Source organism: Passer domesticus, chromosome 10 (genome assembly GCF_036417665.1).
Source record: "Passer domesticus isolate bPasDom1 chromosome 10, bPasDom1.hap1, whole genome shotgun sequence".
Classification (NCBI taxonomy): Eukaryota; Metazoa; Chordata; class Aves; order Passeriformes; family Passeridae; genus Passer; species Passer domesticus.
Window position 1 is genome coordinate 23,636,920 of NC_087483.1, and position 24,670 is coordinate 23,661,589.

The 24,670-nt window shown below is 35.8% G+C and overlaps 1 protein-coding gene across 4 annotated transcripts in view; it reads left to right on the plus strand.

Annotated features, from left to right (window-relative positions):
* Nucleotides 1-24,670, plus strand: part of TLK1 (tousled like kinase 1) — a 67,429-nt gene that overhangs the window by 36,211 nt on the left and 6,548 nt on the right. For all 4 annotated transcript variants that reach the window (XM_064434471.1, XM_064434474.1, XM_064434473.1 and 1 more), the window contains exons 5-18: nt 339-385; nt 764-850; nt 1,922-2,011; nt 2,851-2,943; nt 4,180-4,290; nt 5,941-6,077; nt 7,377-7,565; nt 14,765-14,831; nt 18,415-18,512; nt 20,869-20,950; nt 21,211-21,302; nt 21,389-21,478; nt 22,096-22,265; nt 23,546-23,681. In XM_064434471.1, the coding sequence (XP_064290541.1) occupies nt 339-385; nt 764-850; nt 1,922-2,011; nt 2,851-2,943; nt 4,180-4,290; nt 5,941-6,077; nt 7,377-7,565; nt 14,765-14,831; nt 18,415-18,512; nt 20,869-20,950; nt 21,211-21,302; nt 21,389-21,478; nt 22,096-22,265; nt 23,546-23,681 (1,489 nt within the window). The remainder of the gene's footprint in view (nt 1-338; nt 386-763; nt 851-1,921; nt 2,012-2,850; nt 2,944-4,179; nt 4,291-5,940; nt 6,078-7,376; nt 7,566-14,764; nt 14,832-18,414; nt 18,513-20,868; nt 20,951-21,210; nt 21,303-21,388; nt 21,479-22,095; nt 22,266-23,545; nt 23,682-24,670) is intronic.

Here is a 24,670-nt window from a genome sequence, read left to right on the forward strand (position 1 = left end):
TAGTCCTTGAAAAGGAGAGGGATTTAGAGCTGAAGCTTTGATTTGTAGGATGAGAGGTGAGTTTTGTGTTATCTTTAAGAAGTCTAGGGTTTCTGTAAAGTCTACTCTAAACTGGTTTAGGAATTGTGGGTGACTTAATATCTCATTTCTCAATGAATGGAATATGCAAATCCCTTGGTTTTGGCAATCCCTTATTACCTATAAAGGGACATCACGTATTACCACATCAAAGAAAAGCAATTAACAGGTGGTAAGGTTTATACTATAGGTAAAAATGTAAGACACCTCCACAAGTAATTTATTTAACCAATTCTAATGTATTACTGTATTTATTGCAGGAAAGAATATTGGGGGACGTGGTCACAAAATTAGTGACTATTTTGAGGTAAGAGTTTTGAAAAATTTATTTTGGTTTTAAAATTTTCTTCTAAAATATCTTTTTAGCTTTTTTGGATGCTACAGCATTTTTGGTTGTAATGGACAGGCCTCTTGAGAAGTTACTTTTTTTTTCTTTATGTAACCTGAGTATTAAGTCTTGAAGTAGAGATGCAGTCATCTCTTGTTGGAGCCTTAACTAAAATACAAAAACCACTATCTTTCACACTGTTTTTTAAACAGCTAAAGATTGCACTGATAAAAATAATACAATCTGATTTACAAATTCTGTGTACAGCCAAGCTGTAGAATGTACTGTGTACATGCAGGAGATGTATAATGTCTTTTGAGAAGGTTGACTAATTGGAGGTGTGTGTGTGCTCTACAGTACCAAGGTGGAAACGGCTCGAGCCCAGTGCGAGGCGTGCCTCCTGCAATCCGCTCTCCTCAGAACTCACATTCCGCTCCTTCTTCTGTAAGTCTGGCAACTTCCTAACTGCTGGAGATTGTTTGATAGCCTAAAAATAGCAAAATTGGAAATAAGCTGTGTTCGAGGGTGGAGTTTTCAAAGGAACGAGTCCTGGGAAACAATTCGTTCTTGCAACAGGAAAAAAGAAATCAAATTAAGTATTAAAACTAAATTTTTCTATTAACACTGGGTCATTTTTTCTTAAAGGTCTTTTTAAATACAATATAGTTATGTAAAATATTGAATAAATGTTAAAATGTTGTGACAACGTCTGTTCATAGGCCTCACACAAAAAAGGGAAGTTTTTTTGTTACTTATGTTGAAACTTGGACCTCTAGCTTGGGGCTTTGAAAGCTCCAGTTTTGATAAATTGTAATCTTTTTCAATAATTGATACCTAATCTGCCTCTAAAATTCTCTTTGGTTGTGCTAATTCATTTTTTTCCTTCTCATAAGCACAGTTACAGTGCTCAGCATACCAACGTGCTAAATGGCTAAACAAATTTGGCCAGTTACAGAAAAGATTTGTTTTCTCTGAAGGTAGACCTCAGCTTTTATCCCATGTGCTTTTAACTTCAGGCATCCTCTTGGTCTTGCCAACAATATGGTAATACAGATTTTGGAATTCATGAAAAAGGTCTCATTCACACAAACTAGGTTCTTTAACAGGATTTGCTTTCTGATTTGCACTAGCTTCCCCTCTCAGGTTCTCCCATGAGAACGAAAGATCCCAAAAATAACTCACATTATTTTTGAGTTGTGAAAACTCAGAATCAGAAAAATAAGTCTTTGTAAGACTAAAATCACCTCATGTCAGTCTTGTATTGTCTTAAATCTTCCAGTCTGTTTCCCAAAAGTGACAATCTTAGTTTTCTCAGAGAATATATTGCATCCTTCCTGAACTGCAAGTGGTATGTAACACCATACTGATAGCTCTCAATGCAGTGCTCCAAGTAGTAGCTTATGTACAAAAATACCTTGTTTCTTTGAGGTGTTCCTGCCAGGAGTTGTACCAAGGCTATGTGTATAATTGAATACTACAGCTGTATCTAAAATACTTTGCTTTCATGCGTTTCAGGTTCGACAGAATAGTCCTTCTCCTACTTCATTAGCTTTCGGGGACCACCCTCTCACACAACCAAAGCAGTTATCTATTAAAATTACTCAGGTAACTTTTTGAGTAGGTCACTTCAGATTGCAGAAAAAAAAAAGTAGTTATTTTTATTTCTTTGTCTTTTAACTTGTTATAAACTCTTGAAGACTTTCGAAAGCTTTGCTTTTTAAAATTGCCAAAGCATTTTTTAGTTAAGTTCAGCGGCTTGTAATTTAAATATCTCTGGTGAGTTTTGTATTCTGCACTTGCTCAGCTCCCAGCATGGCACTTCATGATTACACAGGTGACCATGGCATTGGTAGGCTTTTGCTCAAGATTTTAGCTGTTTTGTGATTTTAGAAGTAGAAGCTGCTTTTTCAGGCAGTATTTGAATTGACAGCTGCCATTGTCATACTGCATTTAAAATCCGACATTGAAGAAGAAAAATTAGATGGGTGAGATGGCAATCAAAATGATCAACACAATTCTGACATGGCTTTTAAAAACTGAAATCAACTGTTTCGTTCTCTCTGCCTTTCTGATGTGGTCTGCTCTTTCACATTAGTCAGAAAACGGTTGCTTCACCTGTTGACCAATACAGAGAAATTAATTAGTTGGTGTTTACATTCTTGCCTTGTTTTTTATGCTTTTTTATGAACAGTAACTTCTCAGTTGGTGATGAAATCTTTTAATACTGTTAATGGTTTGTCCCAACTGTTCACAGTTGTCCTCATGAAGAGAGAAAGTGATTTTGAATAAGAACCTTTAATGACACTTCCAAACACCTGAAAATAAGATTTTTCTGGTCTTGTTGACTGTTTTAAAGTAGTTTATTTCTCTGCCTAACAAGAATAGAAAGAATAATGCTGTAGTTGTAAAAGGAAAGGATAAATATGTAAAAATGTTCTTTCTAGACTGATCTCACAATGCTGAAATTAGCTGCACTAGAAAGTAATAAAAATCAAGACTTGGAAAAGAAAGAAGGTCGTATAGATGACTTACTCAGGGTAAGTGTTGGACATAAGTAAAGGTATTCATTCAGAACAGCAGACTGAATAGGAGGACAATTTCTTAGATTTTTAAACAATCACTTAAAAGCTATAACAAGTTGCAATTTTTTGTAATTTTTTTCTTAAATCTAAGAAGTCTATATAATGAAATGTAAATGTTTTTGTATATGTATATAAATGTATATGTTTTTTTCTGCTTCTGCTACAACTTGTTAATGATAAAATATGTTTCTAGACTTCTGAAGGTGCAAAGAAAGCCGATGCCATTTGCAGGCAGTTGATTAATTCCTTAAATTCATACTATAATTCACCTAACGGGTGGGTTTTGGGGGTTTTTTGGTTCTAATTGTGAATAGCCATTATCTATGGAACAACTGGGCATTTTCAGAATGGAGGTGATTGTGACAGAAATAAATACAGGCAATGAATAACTGCTTTCAATAAGAAAACTATACTCTGACACCTAATTTCAGAAAAAAAATCTTAATGTTTATGCTCTTGTAGGAAACACTGGAGAAGGGATATACAGAAATATGAAATATGAAACAAACCTGTATTTCACAATTTGTAGTCTGTTTAGTGTTTGTATGTGTACATACATATGTACAATACATAAAAATATTACCCCATGCAATGATGTGCTATGAAATTGTATATGTAGATTGTTTTAACACATGTTCAGCAGTATGGGGTAGACAAGCCTAAATTATTTTAAAATTTTTAAAAAATCAAAATAATATTGTTGTGGGATTTTTAAGGTAGTAAGTTAAATATAATTGCATCACAGGGCATTTGTTAAATTTCCTACGTAGATCATTGAAACTTTTATAATTGTGAAATTTTTGCTTTCTTTTAAATTGAAGATGTTAGGATTCACATGCCTTGAGAATCATATGTAGAGATCTCATGCTAAAGTTTTCCAGTTTGAATGTAAGTGGAGCCCTCAGTGGAAAGCTGAACATGAGAATGGTACAGAGTTGTTATATATTCTCATTACGCTGAATGTGGTACAGAATGCAGGACAATGTAAAGGAAATAAAAAAGAATCAAGGCAACCTTCTATAGATAGGGATATATCTGTGAAATTAAATTTTTATTTAGATAAATAGGTGTGTTTATGCGTGTATGTTCCTTACTTTAGTTATGTGAAATAAGATACATTTATTTTCTGTATCAGCTGAATTAAAACCAGTATTTCAATATATCTCTTCATATTTTGTATATATTTATTAGGCTAATTGTGACCTTAGAAGACAAATAGATGAACAACAAAAACTACTTGAAAAATACAAAGAAAGGTTAAACAAATGTATTTCAATGAGCAAGAAGCTTCTAATTGAAAAGGTAAGTTTACTGCTCTTAAAATCTTCATAATAAAAGCTGGGAGATTGCTGTAAAACTCCATTATGATTCCTTCATTTTATCTTCAACTTTGTCACTTGAGATTGAAACTTTGTATCCATGGTCTCTATCTGGCAATATTTTTATGAACCTGAATAAGGTAAATAAAACATTTAGCCTTTTTCAGATTGTGGAAAATGTACCTTTTTTAATTTAAGGATTTACCCATCGTAAATAATTCAAAATACCAAATAATGAAGGTTATTAATTTAATATGTGGCATATTTTCTGGAAAAATTGTAAGATCACAGTGGATAAAAGAATTTTCGAACATAATCTGTTGTGAAGAGGAGATGGATAGTATCTCTTTGTGAGACACTTAAGTGGCTACAGTAGTTTTTGATGTCAAATGATAAAGTGCCATGTTAACTCAGAATTAATGGAAAAAAGGAAATGAAGATGACTGCCTATTAATGAAATAATCACTTTTTAAAAATTTCACGCCAATTATATTTAAACTAGTAGCAGTTTATTAGAGCACAAGGATGCCTTGTTTCTCTCCCTCTTCTTTAAAATTGCCTATTTTTAAAAAATGTTAAAAAGTTAATAGCAAATCATGTTATTAGAAATTAAGGTACAAAAAAGTTTAAGATAAAGAGCCCCAGTGCCTTCCCTAGTGCTAGCTGCTGGATCCTGCTGTCATACACAATGGCACAAAGCAAGCCATTGGAGGATTCAGGAGAGGTTTCTCACTAGCATGTCATAAATAAATTATTGCAGATCTTTTGAAGTTCCAGCATGAGGGGAATGCAGGGAAGGCATCAGATCTGTTTGGCATGATAGTAAGTGTGTACCTTCAGCCTGAGAATACCACAAGGGATGTTTCCTGTGAAAGGCCCTTCTTCAGTCTAGAAGTCTGTTTGTGAGAAGAGCCTTAATTCTGACAACTTCTCAGTTTTTGTGTGTGTGATTTTGGGCCATAGACATTTGTTACGAAGGAAGCATTTGTAGCAATCAAAGAGGTTTTCTTGCATTAGGTGTTCATAGTGCTCTTTCTTTGAGGGAGAGCAGGCAGACTGGGTTGGTTGTCACATCCCAAGGATGCTTGTGGAAGCGGTGCTGGTTCTAGGAGCATCTGCTTCTGTCACTGCCAGTGAATATCTGAGTGCAGTTAAGCCTGCCCACAGTGCATTGCCACACAGAGGTCCCTGCCCCAGGTCACTTGGTACCAGTACTTACATGGATGCTCTGCAAGGAAGTTTCCAGGCCAAGTATAGGAAGTGCTTTCTTTATGATATCTGAGTCGGTTCATTTGTTGTAGTAGACATGTACAGATAGAATCTTAATTATATCCTTTATGATGCTGATACTCTAATAAAGTGCTTTTTTAATGATGAAGAGCAGCAAACTTTATAGGGAAACGGAGCCAAACTCAGGGGGGTTTTGGTGCATAAATTGTCCTCTAGTACTGTTTCTGGCAACTGCAGATGCTTGAGTTCTGTAGAAATTAGAATAAATAGGGTAAATACTGTTGACTCCTCTTACTCCTGCCTTAAAGGGCTGTTGGAGGAGAAAAAAACCCTGAGTGTTTTATTGACTTTTTGAACACTTTAGTGTTACTAAATATGAAATTTTTTTTTGTTGTTTTCTTAGAGCACACAGGAGAAGCTGGCAAGCAGAGAGAAGAGCATGCAAGACAGATTACGCCTGGGGCATTTTACAACAGTTCGTCATGGTGCTTCATTTACTGAACAGTGGACAGATGGCTTTGCATTTCAAAATCTTGTGAAGTTAGTCAATGCTAAGTTCTTAAAGTTCTCACTAATTATTACTTCCCTCTAGTGGACTTTTTTATTACTAATGTTCTAGGAATGAAGCAGCTTTTCATATGTTGTATTTTGCTTTGCCTTTTGAACTGGGAATAGAGTAAAGAAGTCCATTAATCAATTGAGGGAATGCTAAGGTTGTGTGTCTTCAAAAAACAGTTTGGTTCCACTTCGTTTTAATTGTCTTTAGAAAAGCATGTAGTAAATAGGCAGCACATAGTTATTCAACTCAGCTGATAGAATTATAAAGGTGAATCAGAGATTTTTCAGGAAGCTAACCAGGTATCACTGGTGGTCATTGGGACAGATGAGGTCTGAGAAGTTCTCACTGGGCACGTAGGTGCTACCTGCACATCCTCATGGCAGCAGCTTTTTCTGGCATCCAGCTCCTTAGAACTGTGAAGGATCAGTGACAGATCTGGCAGCCTCAGATAGGGTTTAGTGCTAGTAGATGGGGGAGATCAACCACCTGGAAAAGAGGTGCCATAGCAGGTATTTCAGCAGAGATGGGGCCAAGGAAAAGGGCTCTGCAAGACCCTCAGAGATGGTCTGGTAAAATAATTATGCAGTGTTTCCAAATGAGTTCTTTGGTAATGAGTCTGACTGATTTGAGATACAGATAGATTTGTAGATAGAAGAATACATATATTTAAGAAGTAATTCACCAAGAGTTTTGTTTTTGAAGGGCAATATTTAGTCTTAGCATTATTGGATTGCCTGGGGCACTGTTTTTCTAAACAGTGTTAAAAACAATCTGTAGATGTGTTTTGCATAAAAGCTGTAATTGTTTGCCATACAACCAAACTGGTGATTTATTTGGGAATGGCCAGATCAAGTTTGGTGTTTGGCCTGTAAAAATCAGGTGCTCTCTATTGATGCTGTCAGGGAGTGGTTTTGATTGTATAAAATAAGATGTCTACCAGACCAGCTCGGATAGATTTTTTTATATTTTTCTAGTGCAGAAGTCATGCATAACACTTTCAAAAACAAAGCAAAAAAAAAAACACAACAAAAAACCCCCCAAAACACCAACAAAACACAAACAACCCCCCTGAAACCATCATATATTTAAAAAGTAAATTGTGCCATAACTTTAGCAAAATTTTTCCACTTGATGAACACTGGTGTTCATTCTCCTAGGAAACATTTTCACATGTTCAGTAAGTTTTTAAAAATTTCTAAATGCCTTATCAGTTAAAAAGATAGTTCTTGAAAAAATGCAAATTGATGAAACTTTAATAAAGCTTTTTTTGGGGTTTACAGGCAGCAAGAGTGGGTGAATCAACAAAGGGAAGACATTGAAAGGCAGAGAAAGCTCCTGGCCAAGCGAAAGCCTCCAACTACAAATAATTCTCAGGCACCATCTGCCAATTCTGAACCCAAGCAGAGGAAAAATAAAGCTGTGAATGGGGCAGAAAACGATCCCTTTGTTAGACCCAATTTACCACAGCTGTAAGTTTAACATTTCAATCAGTCTTTTACATAAATTCTGAGATATTGTCTGTGTGTGTTCTATTCAAATAACAGCATAAAAAGACACTCGGTATATTCAGCAGCTATATTCTCACCAAGGACTTGCTGATGCTAGGGAAATTTGCACCACTGTCTATGAAGTTGTTGTACAATTGCACTGTCTATGGAGTTGTTGTACAATTTATTTTTGGTAAAGTCACCAGAGAAGGGCCCCTTCTGGGGATAGGCAATGTTCCTTATCCTGGCTTCCTAGTCTTCTAATGTCACTGTCACCGATTGAACTTTCCTTTCTCATATCTTTTAGTTGGAGATTATTGTTTTCCATATAACAGTATCTAGCTGACAAAAAAAAACCCCTTTTTTCAGCCTTTGGTATGTGAAGACATGTCTTACAACAACTGGAAATATCTTTTCTCTCCTTCTGAATGCCACATCCTGACACCAACTGTCAGAAGTTACTGATCGCATTTCATGTATTGACAGTGTTGTAATTTTTTGTCATTGAAACTTAAAAATTGAAAGTTCTTAAAGAACTCTGTTTTTTCTGGGGACATTTTTTCCTGCAGACAAAAAGGGTATATAATTCAAGGCACACAAAGATGTGTTCTTGACATGTCATTTGAATATTTTATGAAATTGCTGCTTCAAGGTATTGGTTACTGCCCTTTAGGCTAAGATGCTGCAGCTGATAGTCTATCTGTTCCTAGTTTATTTTTAAGTAAAAAGTAAATAAATAGGTTTTAAAAGAGTAGTAAATTAATCTATGCTACTTTGCAGAAGTAAGCTACCTGTATTAAGCATAGTCACTTGCCACCTCTCACATGTAGAGGCAGTAATTTATACCTGGGGGATGGAGGGTATATAAATTGCTCTGGTTAGATCTGCTAAATAAATAAATTTGGACAATCCCTTTGAAGACAGCTGCATGTGTTTTGCATAATGCATCATTCTTAAAATTCACATTGTGAAGTTGTTTTACTGTGACAAAAATACCATGAAAATACAGTAGTAAGACTGACAATGTAAGCAAATCTTGGTTAGCATTATTCGTGTTCTGGTAGAGAGCTGAAGAGTCACTGCTCATTGTGACTTTTTAGTAGTGCTTGGTGCCTGTGTTTCTTCTTAGACCATAATTAATACTTCAGAATAGTACAGTAAATATTGCTGTTGTGTTAAAAATATGTTGCTATGTATTTGAAAGTAATCCCTCCTGTTATTAAAAGTAACATTTAAGTAATAGAAAATACATGAAAATTTACAGAAATTTTTATTTGCTAACTTTTGGCTGGTTATACTACCATAATCTTATTGCTCCTTTGAGAGATGATAAAATATAAATTGGGGAAAAATACAGACAACATGTTCTAATTTTTAAGTAGGACAAGATGAGTTCCTGGTAATAAACTTCAGAATATTTTCTTGTGTTACATGGTGTTAAATAATTTCCAATTTACTAAAGACTGCAAAATTTCATTTAATCTGGCTTAACCAGTTACATGTTAAATGACACATGAAAATGCTTGCTTGTTAGGGAATCGTCAGGAGAAAAATCAAAATTGTCCTTTTGTATCTAATGCTAGCAAAAATGTAAGCAGTAATTGAATCAAAACTGTTTTACATTTAAGTATCATAGTTTGATCATCATGTAACCTAGATATGAGATTACTTGTCTGTATCATAAACGTACAAATTTTGTTTCAGATCTTTGAGGAGATCAGTAATGCATCCTGAGGTCACAGAGTCATTTAGCCACTTTATGCTCTTAGGCCTTTACTTGAAAGGGGTTTTTGTATTTAGGATTTGTTATAACTTTGTATTGTAGTATTATGTGTTGACTCCTTGCTGTTTCTCAGTACAGAATTAATTGTTTTGTGTATCTTGGTAAGACATTAATTATCCACTTCCATTTTAGAGTAAATTTGTCATGTGCTCTATGTGATTCTCTCCTATTACATTGCTTATCACTGTTTCTGCATTACTTTGACAGTAATGATCTTAATTAGTATAGTCAAATAGAAAGGGTTCTGTTTTTATGAGGCATGAGGAAATGCAGAGCTGCTTGAGATTAATGAGCTAAACCAGTAGTGGATTAATACAACATACATGCAAGTGATCAAGCAGGTTTATTTAAAACATAAAGACAACTTGATAGGGTTTGTTACCAACAGGTGTCTTTACAACTACATTGTTTGCTTTAAAAAATATATCCAGCTTCTGGTATTGATGAGACAAAATTATTTACAGCTTTGTAACAATCAGGAGTATTGAAGCTTTTTCTGAAAACAGGTGTCAACTATTTTGAAACAAACTGAAGGTGTTGCCTGAGGCATTCTTAATAAGAACATTTTTTTAGTTTAGCTGAATTTGCGGTAGTCTCTGATAGGAATGTCAAAGCAGACTTTTTGCTCTGAAGTTATTGTTATAAAAATGGCCAGTTGCCAGTATCTTGTGAGTGAATGGTGGCTTGGTGCTTCCAGTAACATGGAACACATGAGTTTAAACACTGTCCTGGTTTTCCATCATTCTTCTCCTTTTTGTGGCCTAAGCCAAAACTAAAAAGCAGTTTCAGTTTTGAGAGTTCTGATTTCTACTGAGCAAAGTAATTTTATTAGTCTTATGTGAAAGGAATAAATTTAAATATATTGAAAGAAAAAAAGAAAATTATTTGAAGTAGGGGTTGCCTTTTTAGCCCTGGAAAAAAGTCTGTTTGAAAACTCTTCTAAATTCTTTGGAGACGTGCGAGAGGATTCTGTAAGAGTATAATGCAAGTGCCCATCTTTTGGAACAGCTCTTATTTCATGAGACAACAGTTTCTAGGAGCAATGTTTTATTTGGTTTAGGTGGTGGAATCCTTCTTCTGCAGCTTCAACCATTTCAGTTGTATTCACTTCCCTGTCACCTCTTCAAGTGCTTCCCAGTTCCTCCATGATAGCCTGCATGCATCCTTGTCCCTGTGTGCAGTTTGGAGTAGGAGAGCAGAGAGAGCTGGCAGGGTTTGTTACTGTGGCTGAACAAATGCATCATAGCAGGAGCATTCTGTTCTGTATGGAACAAATAAATATATTTTCAGGAACTTCTTCAGGCTGAAGTGCCAACAATGTGTCTGGGCTTTACTGGACGAGTTAAGACAGCTCCTTTCCTGAGGCAGTCTATTTCTAAGGCAAACATGGAAACAATGGGTGAAAAGACATCATGAAAGTTTTTTACTTGGTTGAAGTTTATTCATCCTTGTAGAAATTTAGGGAACTGGAGTGAGAATAAGCTTGGACCAAAAGGGAAGAGCTTCAGCAATTGTAGCCAGAAAACTTGTACTGGATGTGTATATGGCTGTTTGGGAGCATGGCTGCATTCTGCTGTGCCTGTGTATCCAGGATGATTTTCCAGCAGGGCAGCAGTGGGAAGAGAGATGCTTGTGAACTAAATGGCTTGATCATGGTGAGAACCAAGGAACACGTGGCAAGTTTGGGTTTCTTGTCTTGTCTGTACCCACTAGTAAAAGAATTTCGATTGTAGAACGTTTTGTCTGTGCTTGTGAGGAAGAAGTGAAAAGAAGACTGGTTATGTCAGCACATGTATATTGTGTCAAAACCTTTGAAATTTGGTGGTGAAAACATAAGCTCTGAAAGGCTTATTCTTTCTAATTTAAAAAAAAAAAAGTTTAATTGGTAATCAAGTCTTTCAGGCCAGGAAATCTATCTGCTTTCTTCCAGCAACTAGTAAGAGAGGTGGATCGTGGCCCTTTATGTCACAGAAGAATCATGCTACATACACAGAAGATGTCCAGTACATTTTGGGAAATTTCCAGAATTTATTGCATGTGTTTCAGAGTTTATTTGGCTGCAGACAGCAGCCAAATTAAAAGTACTAAAATACAGCAATTATTGTACAGTAATTTTGTGCAGAAAAGATCATGGTCATGATGAGACTGTTGCCATATTAATTCATGGTACCTGTTCCCAGCTGCCCTCCTTCCCCAGTGCTCCTCAGATTAGCCCCAGGCCTGACTATCCAGTTTAAGATGGCAGCAGCCTTGTTTACCTTGTTACCCTGTGCTTCTCAACCTTTCTCCCTCCATGTCTGATGAGACCTGTCTGTCTCAGGTGATGAAGGATCAACCCCTTCTGCAGGAAACTGTGATGTGTTGTGGGTACCTTGGATGGTGCCCTGAGCACCCAGATCTAGTAGATGGCATCCCTGCCCATGACAGGAGGGTTGGAACCAGATGATCTTTAAGGTCCCTTCCAACCCAGACATTGTGTGATTCTGTAATTCTGTTTTCAAAAGGTGCCTCCAGCATGCAACTGCCCTGCAAAAGGTGTGGTGAGTGGATGCAGGTAGAAGGTGGTGGGCTGATGGGGAGCAGTCTGTAGGCTGGTAGGATGTTTTCAGACTGTGCAGTGAGCTGGTCGCCTACAGCCAGAAAACAGACACTGTTATTGGCTTACTGCTGTTAGTTGTGTGCTATTTTAATACAAAGTCACTGTATTTTTAGATAAAAACTAATAGACTCCTAAGAAAAAGGTGCTTCTGAGTATGAGAGAATAACATTTTGTTTTTGAGAAGTAAATGAACAAAATCTAAAGTGACTATATCTATCTACAGCTCTGTATTTTATATATTTCTTTCTCCAAAATGTGGTGGTCAGTAATGACAGTTTCAGATTGCTGTGAAACATGCTGTGCTTCTAATAGAGTTAGATTAGTAAGGAAATAGAAAAATGGAAAACAATCATTTATTGCGTTGTGGCATAGAAACATGGAAAGAGTGACTTTGAATCTTAATGTTTTCAATATGATGTCCAAGTTGTGCTCTGTGCTCAAGGGGGCTGTTTCAGGACTTTCTGAAAGGCAATACTTGCTAGAGCGATCTAGGCACTTTGTAACTCTGTGTGGACACCTCAGGTTTTGTAAAAAGGGCCAAATTTTCCATATTATGTTAGTTTTTCATGGGATCTGTGGTTTTAGGGGTCTCAGTGTTCACTGAAAGTTCTGATAGGTCATGTAATAAACTTTGTATTTTTAGTGTGTTTTACTGATGATTCAGCTTTGCAAAACCACCTAAAACTACTCACTCTTACTTGAGGAAGACAAACTTTACTATCAGTATTTCTGGTAACCTGTAATTTACAGTGTAGACAGGAATCTGGAAGTGACAGTATTCAACCTTGTAAACATTGGCATTGGTCTTTTTTAACTGAGAAATTAATCCACATTAGAGTAGTTTGCTGTTTAATAGAGGTGTTGAAAAAGTGTCGGGGATATTGTTTTCAGTCCTCTAGCATGGTCCGCATTTCTTTGGCAGTGCTAGGAGATGTATTACAGCAGGAATTGGAGCATTTGTTTCTTCTGTTTCTTGCTGCTGCTTGGACTGTACAAAGTCCAAGTACATTGCCAGCTTTCCTAGCTATGGAGACAGCCCATTTTACATTTGCTTTAATGCCTCTTCTTTTAATATGTAGCATTGGTTGTCTAAACCCAGAGGAGATTCTGCTAGGAAAAGAATATAAATGTTAGGTCTCAAAATCTGGTGGTAAGAGACCTTTTGCCTTTCTTGGAGAGGCAAATTTCCTCCCTCCATTGCCTTCAGAGTGTTTGGGGATGTCTACTGACTGTAATACAAGACTGCTTTGAATTCCAGTAAGGAAAAAAAAAAAAGCAGGGTAACTTTGTATGACATGTCTTAAAAGAAACGATTGCTTGCCTCAGATTTTGACAGGGTGTGATGATGGGTGCTTTTGTCACCTGATCTGAGTGTTTTCTATATGTTACAGACCTAGAAGGCTGATTAAATAACTACAGTCTTCTGAGGCTCTTTCCAATTTTTAAAAAATTTAGATGGTGTGATCAAAAAAACCCTCAATAATTTCACTGAGATGTGATTGAATCAGTATACTATTCTGGTCAAATAAGAAAATGGGCAGTAAAATTCTGTATTTATAACAGGAATGGAAAGGGCTCTAGGAAAGCTTCAGAACCACCAGATATTATCTGGAAAAGATGCACTCCTTTATCAACAACTTTTGAGATGTGATAAGAATACAGGTGTTGGAATTCTGAAAACTGTGGTGAACTTGAAGTTTAAAAGGGAGGAAGAAGTCTCATAGTCTATTAGATTTCTGCAATTTTTGTTGAAGTTGGTTGTGATTTGCTGTGAGAGAAATCTGAATCAGTTTCCCTCATCTCTGGGAAGACTATTGGTGATTCTCAAGACATTCTAGTCCTCAGACTTGCAGTATAAACAGCATGTATAGCCTTCCCACCACCTGGCATAACCATCTGCCCAGCTGATAGATGGACCCACAGAAATACAGACTTTGTGAGAACACATTATACTGGGAGTTTTAGCTTTATATCATGCAACATGTATTAGGTCTCAGCAAAACAATAAAAAGTGTAATTCTAATTTCTCTTGTAGGGATTTATGTGAACCCTTTCAAGGAGGCCATACCTCTTTCTCCTTCCACATCCCCTGTTTCTCTTCCTCATATGTGCATGGTTTCTTATCTGGAACTTAAGTCTCTTGGATTTATTTTTTGGGTGGTTTGTCTTTTTTGTTCATCAGATGGATACTGCATGCAATCAGTTCACAGGTTACTTAGTTACTAGTCTGTGCAAACAGTCCAGATTCTCTGCATGGTAACTGACTTTGTCTGAGAAAGTCTATAGACAACGAGGGACCACTGAATTATTTGTAGCCAGAAATTGCCAAGAAAAGGAGGATGCAAAGAGAAAAAGCAGGAGAATCACGTTTGAATTCAAAGCTGAATTTGTGGTTTCATGCAAAATGTAGTGCTAATGAACTTGAAATGTATGGTTTTGCACTACTGTCTGTAAATCACAGCTCAGAAATCCAGTGTTATCATTGTTGTCTAATTTCTGAATGCGTTAGAGTTGAGAACCAAGCAGTGGAGTAGCATCAGCTAAAATCTGGGATGGTGATATGATTCAAGATGCAGCTAGGTAATTAACAGGCTGTCTGGAAGAAGCAAAGTGGTTCAGTGGGAGAGGCAGTTAATATTGCAGAATACCAAATATAGGCATTCTGTAGGTATGTTTTGACCCTGAAATGACAGTCCAAGATGTTCAGATGGTTCAAAAATGTAGTTTTTAAGTAAAAATGCTATTGTTTTTTTGGTCACTATATAAAAGTTTTAATTACATGATTGTTTCATTTTTCAGTTTGACTCTAGCAGAGTACCATGAACAGGAAGAAATTTTCAAGCTTCGATTAGGACATCTCAAAAAGGTATGTTTTTTTAATCACAGCCAAATAAAAATTAGTACTGTCAAAATAAAGAGATAGGTCATTGGGAGCTGTCTGATTAAAAAACCTAATGCTGAAATTGCTGTACTACTTTATGCCTGATAGTGGCCTTCCTTTTGTTTCTGTTTGTGCAGCTTTTCATAAACACTGGGATTACAGGGGAGCAATAATGAGTCCATCCAGTGTAACACTGTCCTGGCTCCTTAAATCCTTCTAAGCGTGCTAATAGTGGTGATTCCACCAGTCCTGCTCTTCCCCTTCCACTTTCTGGACTCTTGTTTCACATTTCAGTGAGCCAGTCAAGTTTCATGCATGGAACTCTTTATTTTTGTTTTTTGGCCTTTAAAAAGGTCCAATTCACAGCACTGTATTTCTGAATTAATATAACATTTTCATTGTCTGCAGTGTTCACTTCGGTTTTTATCAGTTAGCATATTACCTATCACAAGAGAATATAATTTTCCTACTTTTATGGAAAATCTCTTCTCTATATCCCAAATTATTTCTTCAGTCAGGTATTTTATTCTTGGTTTTGACTTCTGAAAAAAAATTTTCTTGAATCGCATAATTCTAATAAATCTGTGTAGTGAGATAATTATATGAAGAAACTGTTGCTCATTCAAGCAAATATTTAGAGGAATAACCTGTAAAATGGAATGGCAGTTGATGCAGACAAATATTTCAACAAGAGTGAAAGAAAAGGACTTCTATGTGCTGAGTAGTAGTTCCTGAGTTGTTGGGTCAAAACAGGTCGTAGTGTTTTCCCCTTGAAATGTTACAAGTCTGTTTCAGGCCTGTTCTCTTCAAATGTACAAGCCACCTGATATAAATCCTACTACAATAAACTGAACTGGGCCCCTTGAGAAAGCTGCAGCTGTTTCTAAAGAATATGACAGGAAAGTACTTGACTCTGTAGTAGGAAATCTGCATATAATTTGCTGGCACTGGTGAAGTAGACTGCTTGCATTGTTCTTCATTGTTAATGGTTTAGAAGCTCCAGCTTCACATAAATTCTGTTAGGAAATTCTGTAGGTTTATTTTCCATGCTTTAACTTTATGGAACTCTAATGGGAATTTCAAATGATAGATGAAATAAACTGTTACAGGATTATTTAATACCAGAATTTTGGTTTCACCTTGAGCATCAATGCTGGAGTACTTTGCAAAAGATGGAAATTCCTTGACTAAATGCCAGGGGAAAAACAAATGTTATTCTTAGCAAATCATACTTGACTGTATCTGAAGAAAATAATAAAAATACATTCTTACATTATAATTCTTATGTGTGATACAGATTTTGTCATTAACTAAGAACACCAGTTTTGTTATCTTCATTTTACATGGCTGTATTTCTTCTTTGAGCTTCTTTGCTATTTACTTTTCTTCATTCCTTCAGCATGTTTTTGCTGACTGCTCCTCTTCCTTTTCACTCTTGAGATGCTTTCCTGGTGCTCTTATTTTTGGTGCCCTGTACATGCTGCCACCACCAGTTTTCTTTTCCTACTGCTACCCAGGAAATTCTTTTCCAGCTAGTTGCTTTGGTCCTGGAGAGAGGCTCTTGTTTTCTCACTTCCTTTTATATAGCAGTGACCTGAGGCAGCTAAGCTGGTTTATTCTTGCTTAAAGGTATTCACAGCCTGAGTGTCCTAAATAACAGCTGGAAACAATGCAACCAGCCAGTTCTCTTTGGACTAACATTGGCCTATGAACCACATTTTGAGAACCACTGAATTGCATAATATATGAACAAAAAGGTCCAAAAGAGGCATAACTGATGGATTTTTTTTGTTAGCCTTTGGGAAGAACATAAGACAATTGTGTGTATAAGTGTGTGGCCTTTTGTGAGGGGAGAAGGACTGAAATTCTTTATAAAGGACTACTGGGTTATGAGGAACTGCCTATCATTTCAGGGTATTTAGCAGAGAACTGCAGGGATGTGTGTGTAAATATAGAAGAAAGGAGTTTACCATTATATAAAAAGGAAGAAAACCAACTCTTGACATTGTATCTTAGGAAAATGGTCCACCCAGATCTGCTGGCAGATCAGTGCTATTTAGTGCAGTTTTTAAATTACTAGGAATTTGATTTTCATTTCCTCCATGGAGGTTCATCTCATGTCTTGTTTTGGGATGAGAAGTTTTTTCCATCTCTTGTGGGGATGGTTTCAGGGTATTCACTGAAATAATCTAGTCCAGACTCCTCAATTCATTGGATAGGTAGTAATTTTATATGTGTTTTAGATCATACAAGTACAGTTGTTGCTTCAGTATATGCATTTATGAAAATGCTATATCGTTATGGCATTTACTCTCTACCTTGCTGACTTGTGCCTCCATCCCCTTGTGCCATGGCTTGTTGCCCTCTTGCTTTTACCAGCCCCACTGGCTTGTACAGTCAGAGAATAAATTGGATTGGAAAACTGATCTGGCTTCTTTTAAGAAACAAATATATAAATTTTTTGTGTCATGCTTGTTTCTTTTTTTCTTTCTTTCTTCTGATTTTTTTTTTTCCTAAAGAAAAGATTGATTAGTATTCCAGTTTGATATACCATGTGGCTGTGCAAAAGGCAGTGCCAAAATAACAAGAGGTGGTGATGGGTGCTGCTACTGAAAAAATATGTATCAGATGCCAGGCCTTTTTCCTTTTCAGCTGAAATAATTCCATAGTTATGAGCTTTCTGGTATGGACTAATTTTGTCTCCCCTTTCCTAAAATTTTCAAGTTCTAGAGGCACTAACTCTGAAATCAATATAAGCCTGTCTACAGTGTCTTTCAATGTTATGTTTCTCAGTTTGAGTATAGATACATAGGTTTCCACAAATTAGGCATCATGAAATCTTTATGATTTTAGAGGACCTGAATAAATAATTATTTCATTGTTTCCTAATGCATAGAATAAAGATGAGATAAAATTAAGTGCTGAAATTAGTTAAGGAATGTGCTCCTACCTGATATGCTTCTTTTGAAGTTGCACTTAAAGTCTTATGCAACACACATTCTTCATTTGTAATTTTAATAAGATACAAATGGAAAAATCTTTTCTAATTAGATTGGTTTTGGTGTCTTGTATCAGCACCTTAAGCATGTTTCTGCTGTAATGATGTGCTCTTTTATTCTTTTACTTGATTTGCACTTCAGCCTTAAAATCTTTTACATGTCTTTTCTTTATCTGTTGGTTGGTACAGAATCTATAATTGCCCATATCTCAGTTTTTTTCCTTTTTTTTGTACATCAATTTCAGACCGCTTCCCAGATAATTTATCTCCTTGGCTGAGGTACAAAACCCAGCTGCCTCTCATTTCAAATAGCATCCCTGCAGTGCAGAACAAAACCATGAACATCCCATTACCTGTGGGTTCATGAACAGAAAAATTTCTTGAAACAGGCTTTTGCCTTATCTTTCTGAATTTTTCTGACTTTAAGGGAAAAGCAGTGCTTTCTTCTAGTTCAGCAGGGTTTTGTAATGTAATGTTCCTCCATCACCACTAGTATTGATGCAGGGGTAAAAATACCCTTTTCAAATGGGAAGTAAATGAGCTTTTATATTTCCTTCTTTTCATTTGCAGGAGGAAGCTGAAATACAAGCAGAACTTGAACGTTTGGAAAGAGTTAGGAATCTTCACATTAGAGAACTGAAAAGAATAAATAATGAAGATAATTCACAGTAAGAGTCTTTACTGTCTTAATTTTGCATGTCTGTTTTTAAAGTAATTCTCTAGTGTCACATTTTACCTATAGAAGAGAGACTTGTTCCTAATTTCCTTTTGCTTTTCTGTGTTTATATATGTATTTTAAACACCAATTTATTTAACCTTAACTAAAATTTCTTACAGTTTGGTAAACTTATTACTGTTTTTGTTGACTATGTAAGAAAAAACATACCTACACAGCCTATAATGAAGAGCTGAAACTTGCTAGACCACACTACTAAGCTAAAAAAACCGTTTGTGAGATAACTTAATGCAGTTCACTTAGTTGATAATAATGCAGGAGGTTTGATGCACCAGCAGTAATTTTGTGCTGCACTTAAAATTAGATTTGTGTTTATGGCTCTGTGATTTCATTCCTGCTAGGTATAGGTACCTAGCAGGAAAAAGCCATATTATGTTGTTACTTTGTATTTCACCTTGAATGGCAGTGTATCACAATGTTAAATTGCTACATAATATTAACTGCTACTGTGTCATTTTGAAAGTAATAATTACATAACTTCATTAAGTCTGTTTTCCATCCTGACACATTCAGACACTACAGTTTCACCAACACTTTCAGCTGGCACTATTGCTTGGAAGGAACTGGTTCTGCCTCTTCCTGGCTACTTAGCCCTGTTTTCTTTCACATGCTTGCAATGGCATTTCATTACTGAACCGATGCTGGAAATCAATCCAAATTAAAACTAGCTCCTGTGGTTTATTTTTCTGGTTTAATTTTAATCCAGGATCAATTTCCTGGTCTAGTTCTTTGCCCAGTTGCAAAAATGTTTATGCTGCCATGAGGAGAGAGGGCAGTGCTAGGGTGAAATGAGCCAAGGGGAAGGACATGATGGGACTGGACTTCTCACTTCCTGCACTAGGAAATGTTTATTAAGTAGTAGCCTTAAACCTTCAGTATTTATTTTTTACTTTTTGGACACAATAGAATTGTGCATAGACTAAAGCTTTTAAATATTAAAAGAAAAAGGTGTGAAATTGTGCCTAACTGTTCTGATGGTACCTTCCATGCAGTATTACAGAAATTATTTGTTACCATGTGGCTTTAGTGATAATTGATAGCTAAATTGTTCTGTGTTTTGGGTATGAAGAATAATGGGTGTTGATACTTACATATTGATGGCAGAGTATTTTCTTTTTGAAAAAATCTATATTTTAAAATAAAAGTATACAGTATTATTTTAAAGTAAATGTCCTACAACAAATAAGCAAGCATGTTAAATGTCAACCTTTATAAATCTTCAGTGTTTGCATTAGAACAGGTTTAGTTGTTTTTTTTTTCAAAAAGGATCCTTCAACAATAAGGAATAAATGGCACAGAAAAATTACAGGCTTTGACTGTGAAAATACTGTATATGAGGGGCAAAGAATGTCCAAATTACAGTCACAGTTGAAGGCAGTCACAGGACATGGACAAGCTTCAGTCCATGGTGCAGCTTCACTGCTCATCATCTGCAGTCAGTGCTGACCCATGTTATGGTACAGAATGAAAAGCTTTAAACTGTGTATTCATGTTTTTGTGGGAGTTTAGACAAGTATTTACCAAGTGGCCAGGGCACAGCTTCTAGTCCTCATGTAGAGGAGAGAAGCAATGGAGAAATAATTTAGGTCTGTAGCCCCTGCTGTCTTTCCTAACATGTCTTGGTGACGTGGCTGTTTGGTAAGGGAGAGAGTTCTCAGATCCCTTCCCTCTGATTGGATGGAAGAATGTATTTTGTCTCCTATATATTTTAGAAGAGAGAGTATGGTCTTTTTTCTTGGTCTGGCAGTATAATTTTATATTTAGAAGAAGTGTTTTCATTTTTCTTTTGCTTAGGTGTGAGTAGATAGTTCTTTTGTGTGTTTTCCCCATATTGCTGTTTCTGATTTGTTTTAACTTCTTAGTGCTATATAAAATCCATTTTCTTTAAAAAAAGAGGCAGTAATATATACATCTAGTCATGTTTTGTGTGAAATTGGAAGATGTGAGTCTTCTCTAAAATTAGGCACAACAAAGAGAGACCTATGTATCACATATTTAAATTTAAGCATGCTTTTCTTATCCTCAAAAAAAACCCAGAGAAAAATAAAATGTTTGCCAGGATTGTTTGGATGATAGTGTTGTGATAGTATGTGTAAACTAAATAGTCAAAAGGTATTGGTCATGTTGTACAGTTTTGTCATAAGATTTCTTGTGGTGCAATATTACTCAGCATATTATATGTTGTTTCTAAAAAGAAACCTTTATTTTATGAGTAATACTTAGAAATTTGCATTTTAGATGCTATTTGTTTACCTTAAACAGAATAAAAGAATTTTTTTTCTTTCCAGATTTAAAGATCACCCCACATTGAATGAACGGTATTTGTTACTCCATTTACTTGGCCGAGGTGGCTTCAGTGAAGTATACAAGGTAGGGTTTGTTGAGTCTGTTAAATACAATTTTTGAGCCATGTACATTTAATTTGGGGGTGACAAAATGGGATCTAATTAAGTAGAAAGACTGTAATGGGTTGACCAGGCTTCGATTAACCTGTGGAGGAGAGGTAGCATGACAGTAGCCTTGCCAATAGATTTGTGAATTATATGCCTTCTTTTTTCCTCACTTTACTGGGTGTTATTTTTATCACCTTTGGTTATAACTTTGCCATATTCATGCATTTCTTTTTTTAGGCTTTTGATCTTTATGAACAAAGATACGCTGCTGTGAAGATTCACCAGCTTAACAAAAGCTGGAGGGATGAAAAGAAAGAAAACTACCACAAGTAAATACTAATTACTTACGCTTCATATGTTAAGCTTAATAGCATTTTGTTGATTGTAGAAGGCTAACGTATCCATCTTCTTTTAGACATGCCTGCAGAGAGTATAGAATACACAAAGAACTGGATCACCCCCGAATAGTTAAACTGTATGACTACTTCTCCCTGGATACAGATACGTAAGTAGAACTTGGCAAGGGTTTTAGTGCTGTATATTAGATAAACAGAAATGAAGAGTATTTGAACAAAAATAACGTATGCTCTTGCTTTCAGCCAAAACATTTTAAAAAACCCCAGACTCGTTGCAGAATTTTGTCTGCTAAATATTGCAGGCTTTCTATGAGGTGATGAAGAGTGTGTTTTGCAACACCTGACTGGCCTCAAAAGGCCACCATACCTTAGACAATTTTCCAAGGCTAAATGGCATCAGGAGTATTACCAACCTAGGTATAGCCCCTGGTGACTGGGCTGTACCTCTTTACATGAAATTGTGACATCTTAAGGAATAGTTAAGGCATTTTGATTTTGAGAAATGTGTCTACTATAAATAAAGAGGCTTTTTTAAATTCCTCATCCATATGGATGCATTTTCTCTTTTAGTATGAATGTTCTGATTTATTTAATTTTTCATAATATAATAGTTACACCATGTGTTCTATGAACAATTTCATTCATGTATTTTAATATTCAGGCAGCCATTCTTAAACTTGTCAGAATGAAACTAGGTTGTCATGTCTGTTTCTGATTGTGCAGTGTGATACATTCTTTCATTTTGTGTCTCTAAATTCTACCCTAGGTTTTGCACGGTTTTAGAATACTGTGAAGGCAATGACTTGGATTTCTATCTCAAGCAACATAAATTGATGTCAGAGAAAGAAGCTAGGTCCATTGTAATGCAAATAGTAAATGCACTACGGTATCTCAATGAGATCAAGCCCCCTATTATACACTATGATCTTAAACCAGGTAAGTGAGAAATGTTATGATTGAAAATGTAATTTATTTTTTATCCTTTATTTTGTTTGTAATTCATGCCTGAAAATGCCAGAGTTATCTTCTGTGTGTCAGGGTTATTGCAGACAACTGGGAAAAGTATGTACTTTTCTTCACAATTTCATTGCTAGAATCATCTGCCTTTTCTGTGGAAAATGTTTGTTTCCACTTTTCTACTTTGCATTTTTCTGATTTGAATTTGTAGGAAAAAATCATATAGCTAATAGATATATGCATTGGTAGTTAGCAGTATGAACAGATAAGATCATTAGTAGGCTCAATCCTGTCTGGTAATTGTGAAATGCTGATGAGTAATTATTTTTTCCCATATGTTTTTTTTAAACCTGTAAATATGTAATCAGTCACTTTCAGCATCCCAGTGTAAGCATTCCAAAACAAGACTTTACAGAGAATTTTCTTTACAATGAATAATAAATATATTTATAAACGATATTTGTCTTGATGCCATTGTCTTTGTTTTACCATCTTGCATGAATGATGCTTATATTCTTCATGTGCTTTAATATGCTACACTTCCAAGTATGGGGTTTGTAAAGTAATTCTTAGTGCCAGGCTATTTGCTTTCTGTTCTGTAATAAACTGTTCGCACAGGTTTATTTTGTCTTATGAAATTGTACAGAATGTATTCTTAGCCTCATTATTGTTTGTTCTCAGAGAAACTTCATCAAATCATTTTTATATCAAGAAATTATTGTACAACTTTAACACATGGAGTAAGATTTGTAGGATTGCAGCAATTTTTTGGCACAATTTTGTGGCATGTGCAAACCCTGAAAACTGTAGTGTAGGGTTCATCCTGGCAGAAAAATAATGAAACTTATTTGAAACTAATATACAGCTGCATTCTGATATTTCCTCCCTCCATTATGGTGTTTCTTTGCTGACCAACCTCCTCCCAAATGAGAGAGCCATTTCAGATCATCATGGTAACCTAAAGAGTTGCTGAAACTGCACAGAAACTTGTCATAGTCAAGTTACTGCAGACTTGAGGATGTAAATATTATGTAAATGTATCTCAGTACCAAGCGTGGTGCTAATAACACCAGGGCTGTGGGTCTGGTCATGGATCCATTTTAACCCAGGCTGGTTTATGGTTCTGAGTCTTTGGTTCTGTAAAATTGTCACTTATCCTCATGAAGTTAGATGTTCTTGAAAATTGAACCTGGTTTTGAAAATAAAGCATTCTGTTAGCTTTTTTGAAGTAATTTTTCTTTTCTTTTCCCCCTGAATAGGTAATATCCTTCTTGTAGATGGAACAGCATGTGGAGAAATAAAAATTACTGATTTTGGTCTGTCCAAAATAATGGATGATGATAGCTATGGGGTGGATGGAATGGATTTAACTTCACAGGGAGCAGGAACTTACTGGTAAGCCCTGGTTTGATTTTGCTCTTTAGACTTTGGATCATTGTCCAGATTTTATAAATGTAGTCTTATAAAGCCAATTTAGAGAGACAGCTAGGACTAAAAATATTAACATGGATGGCAGACAAAGGTCTTTGTGCAGTAGTGTGATGTTGATATTCCCAAATGTTAGAAGAATCTAACTTAACAAGTAAAATAAGAGAGTGTGTGTGTGTTATTTATTTATAAGTATGTATGTATAAATAAATGTGGAGATGGTCACTGATTTAGAAACATGGTAACCTCTGAAGAGGCAGGTATTGTTTCTTTGGCTGCTGGTGGTTGAAGACATTTAACAGGGACATTTGATGATTAAGTGTGGGTGCTTAGTACTTGGAAATTGTAGAACAGGTATTACCAACAGGTAATGTCCTTAGGACAAAAGATATTCACTCTTCCCTCCTAAGCATTAATGACAGCGCAGCAGCTGTGATTTATTTTTTGTGTACTTGCATGCTTATCCAAAACACTGGAGTTTTACAGCTGCCAAAGCATAGGTATGACAATAAGCATTTCATTGCTTACAGAAAGTCTATTTTTAGAATCTCTAAAGATGCAGATTCTTCATGGCACAGTAGCTCTTTCAGCCTGGGTATGTGCTGGCTCTGTCAGGGTGGGTAGATTAGAAATCCTGTACTGGGCAGGTTGTTACAAGTCATTTGCTCTACATGGAAGCCAGTGTTATTCCCATTTGCTTTGCACCTCTTCCCATATTCAGGAGTTGTATGTAATAAAGTTTTTGCCTTTTCCTTCAGAGGTTTTAGAAAAGGAAACACATACTCTTCCACAAATGCATTGCGCACATGCTGTGAGAAAATAATTACTAAAGTTGAAGCATTTTAGAAGTGTTAGGCTTTTGCTACTCTTTTGAATGTTTTACCTATTTAAACACCAGTTTAAATGTTTTATTTTAGGAATACATATCAGAAAAATTTTGGCTTTTGGATTTCATC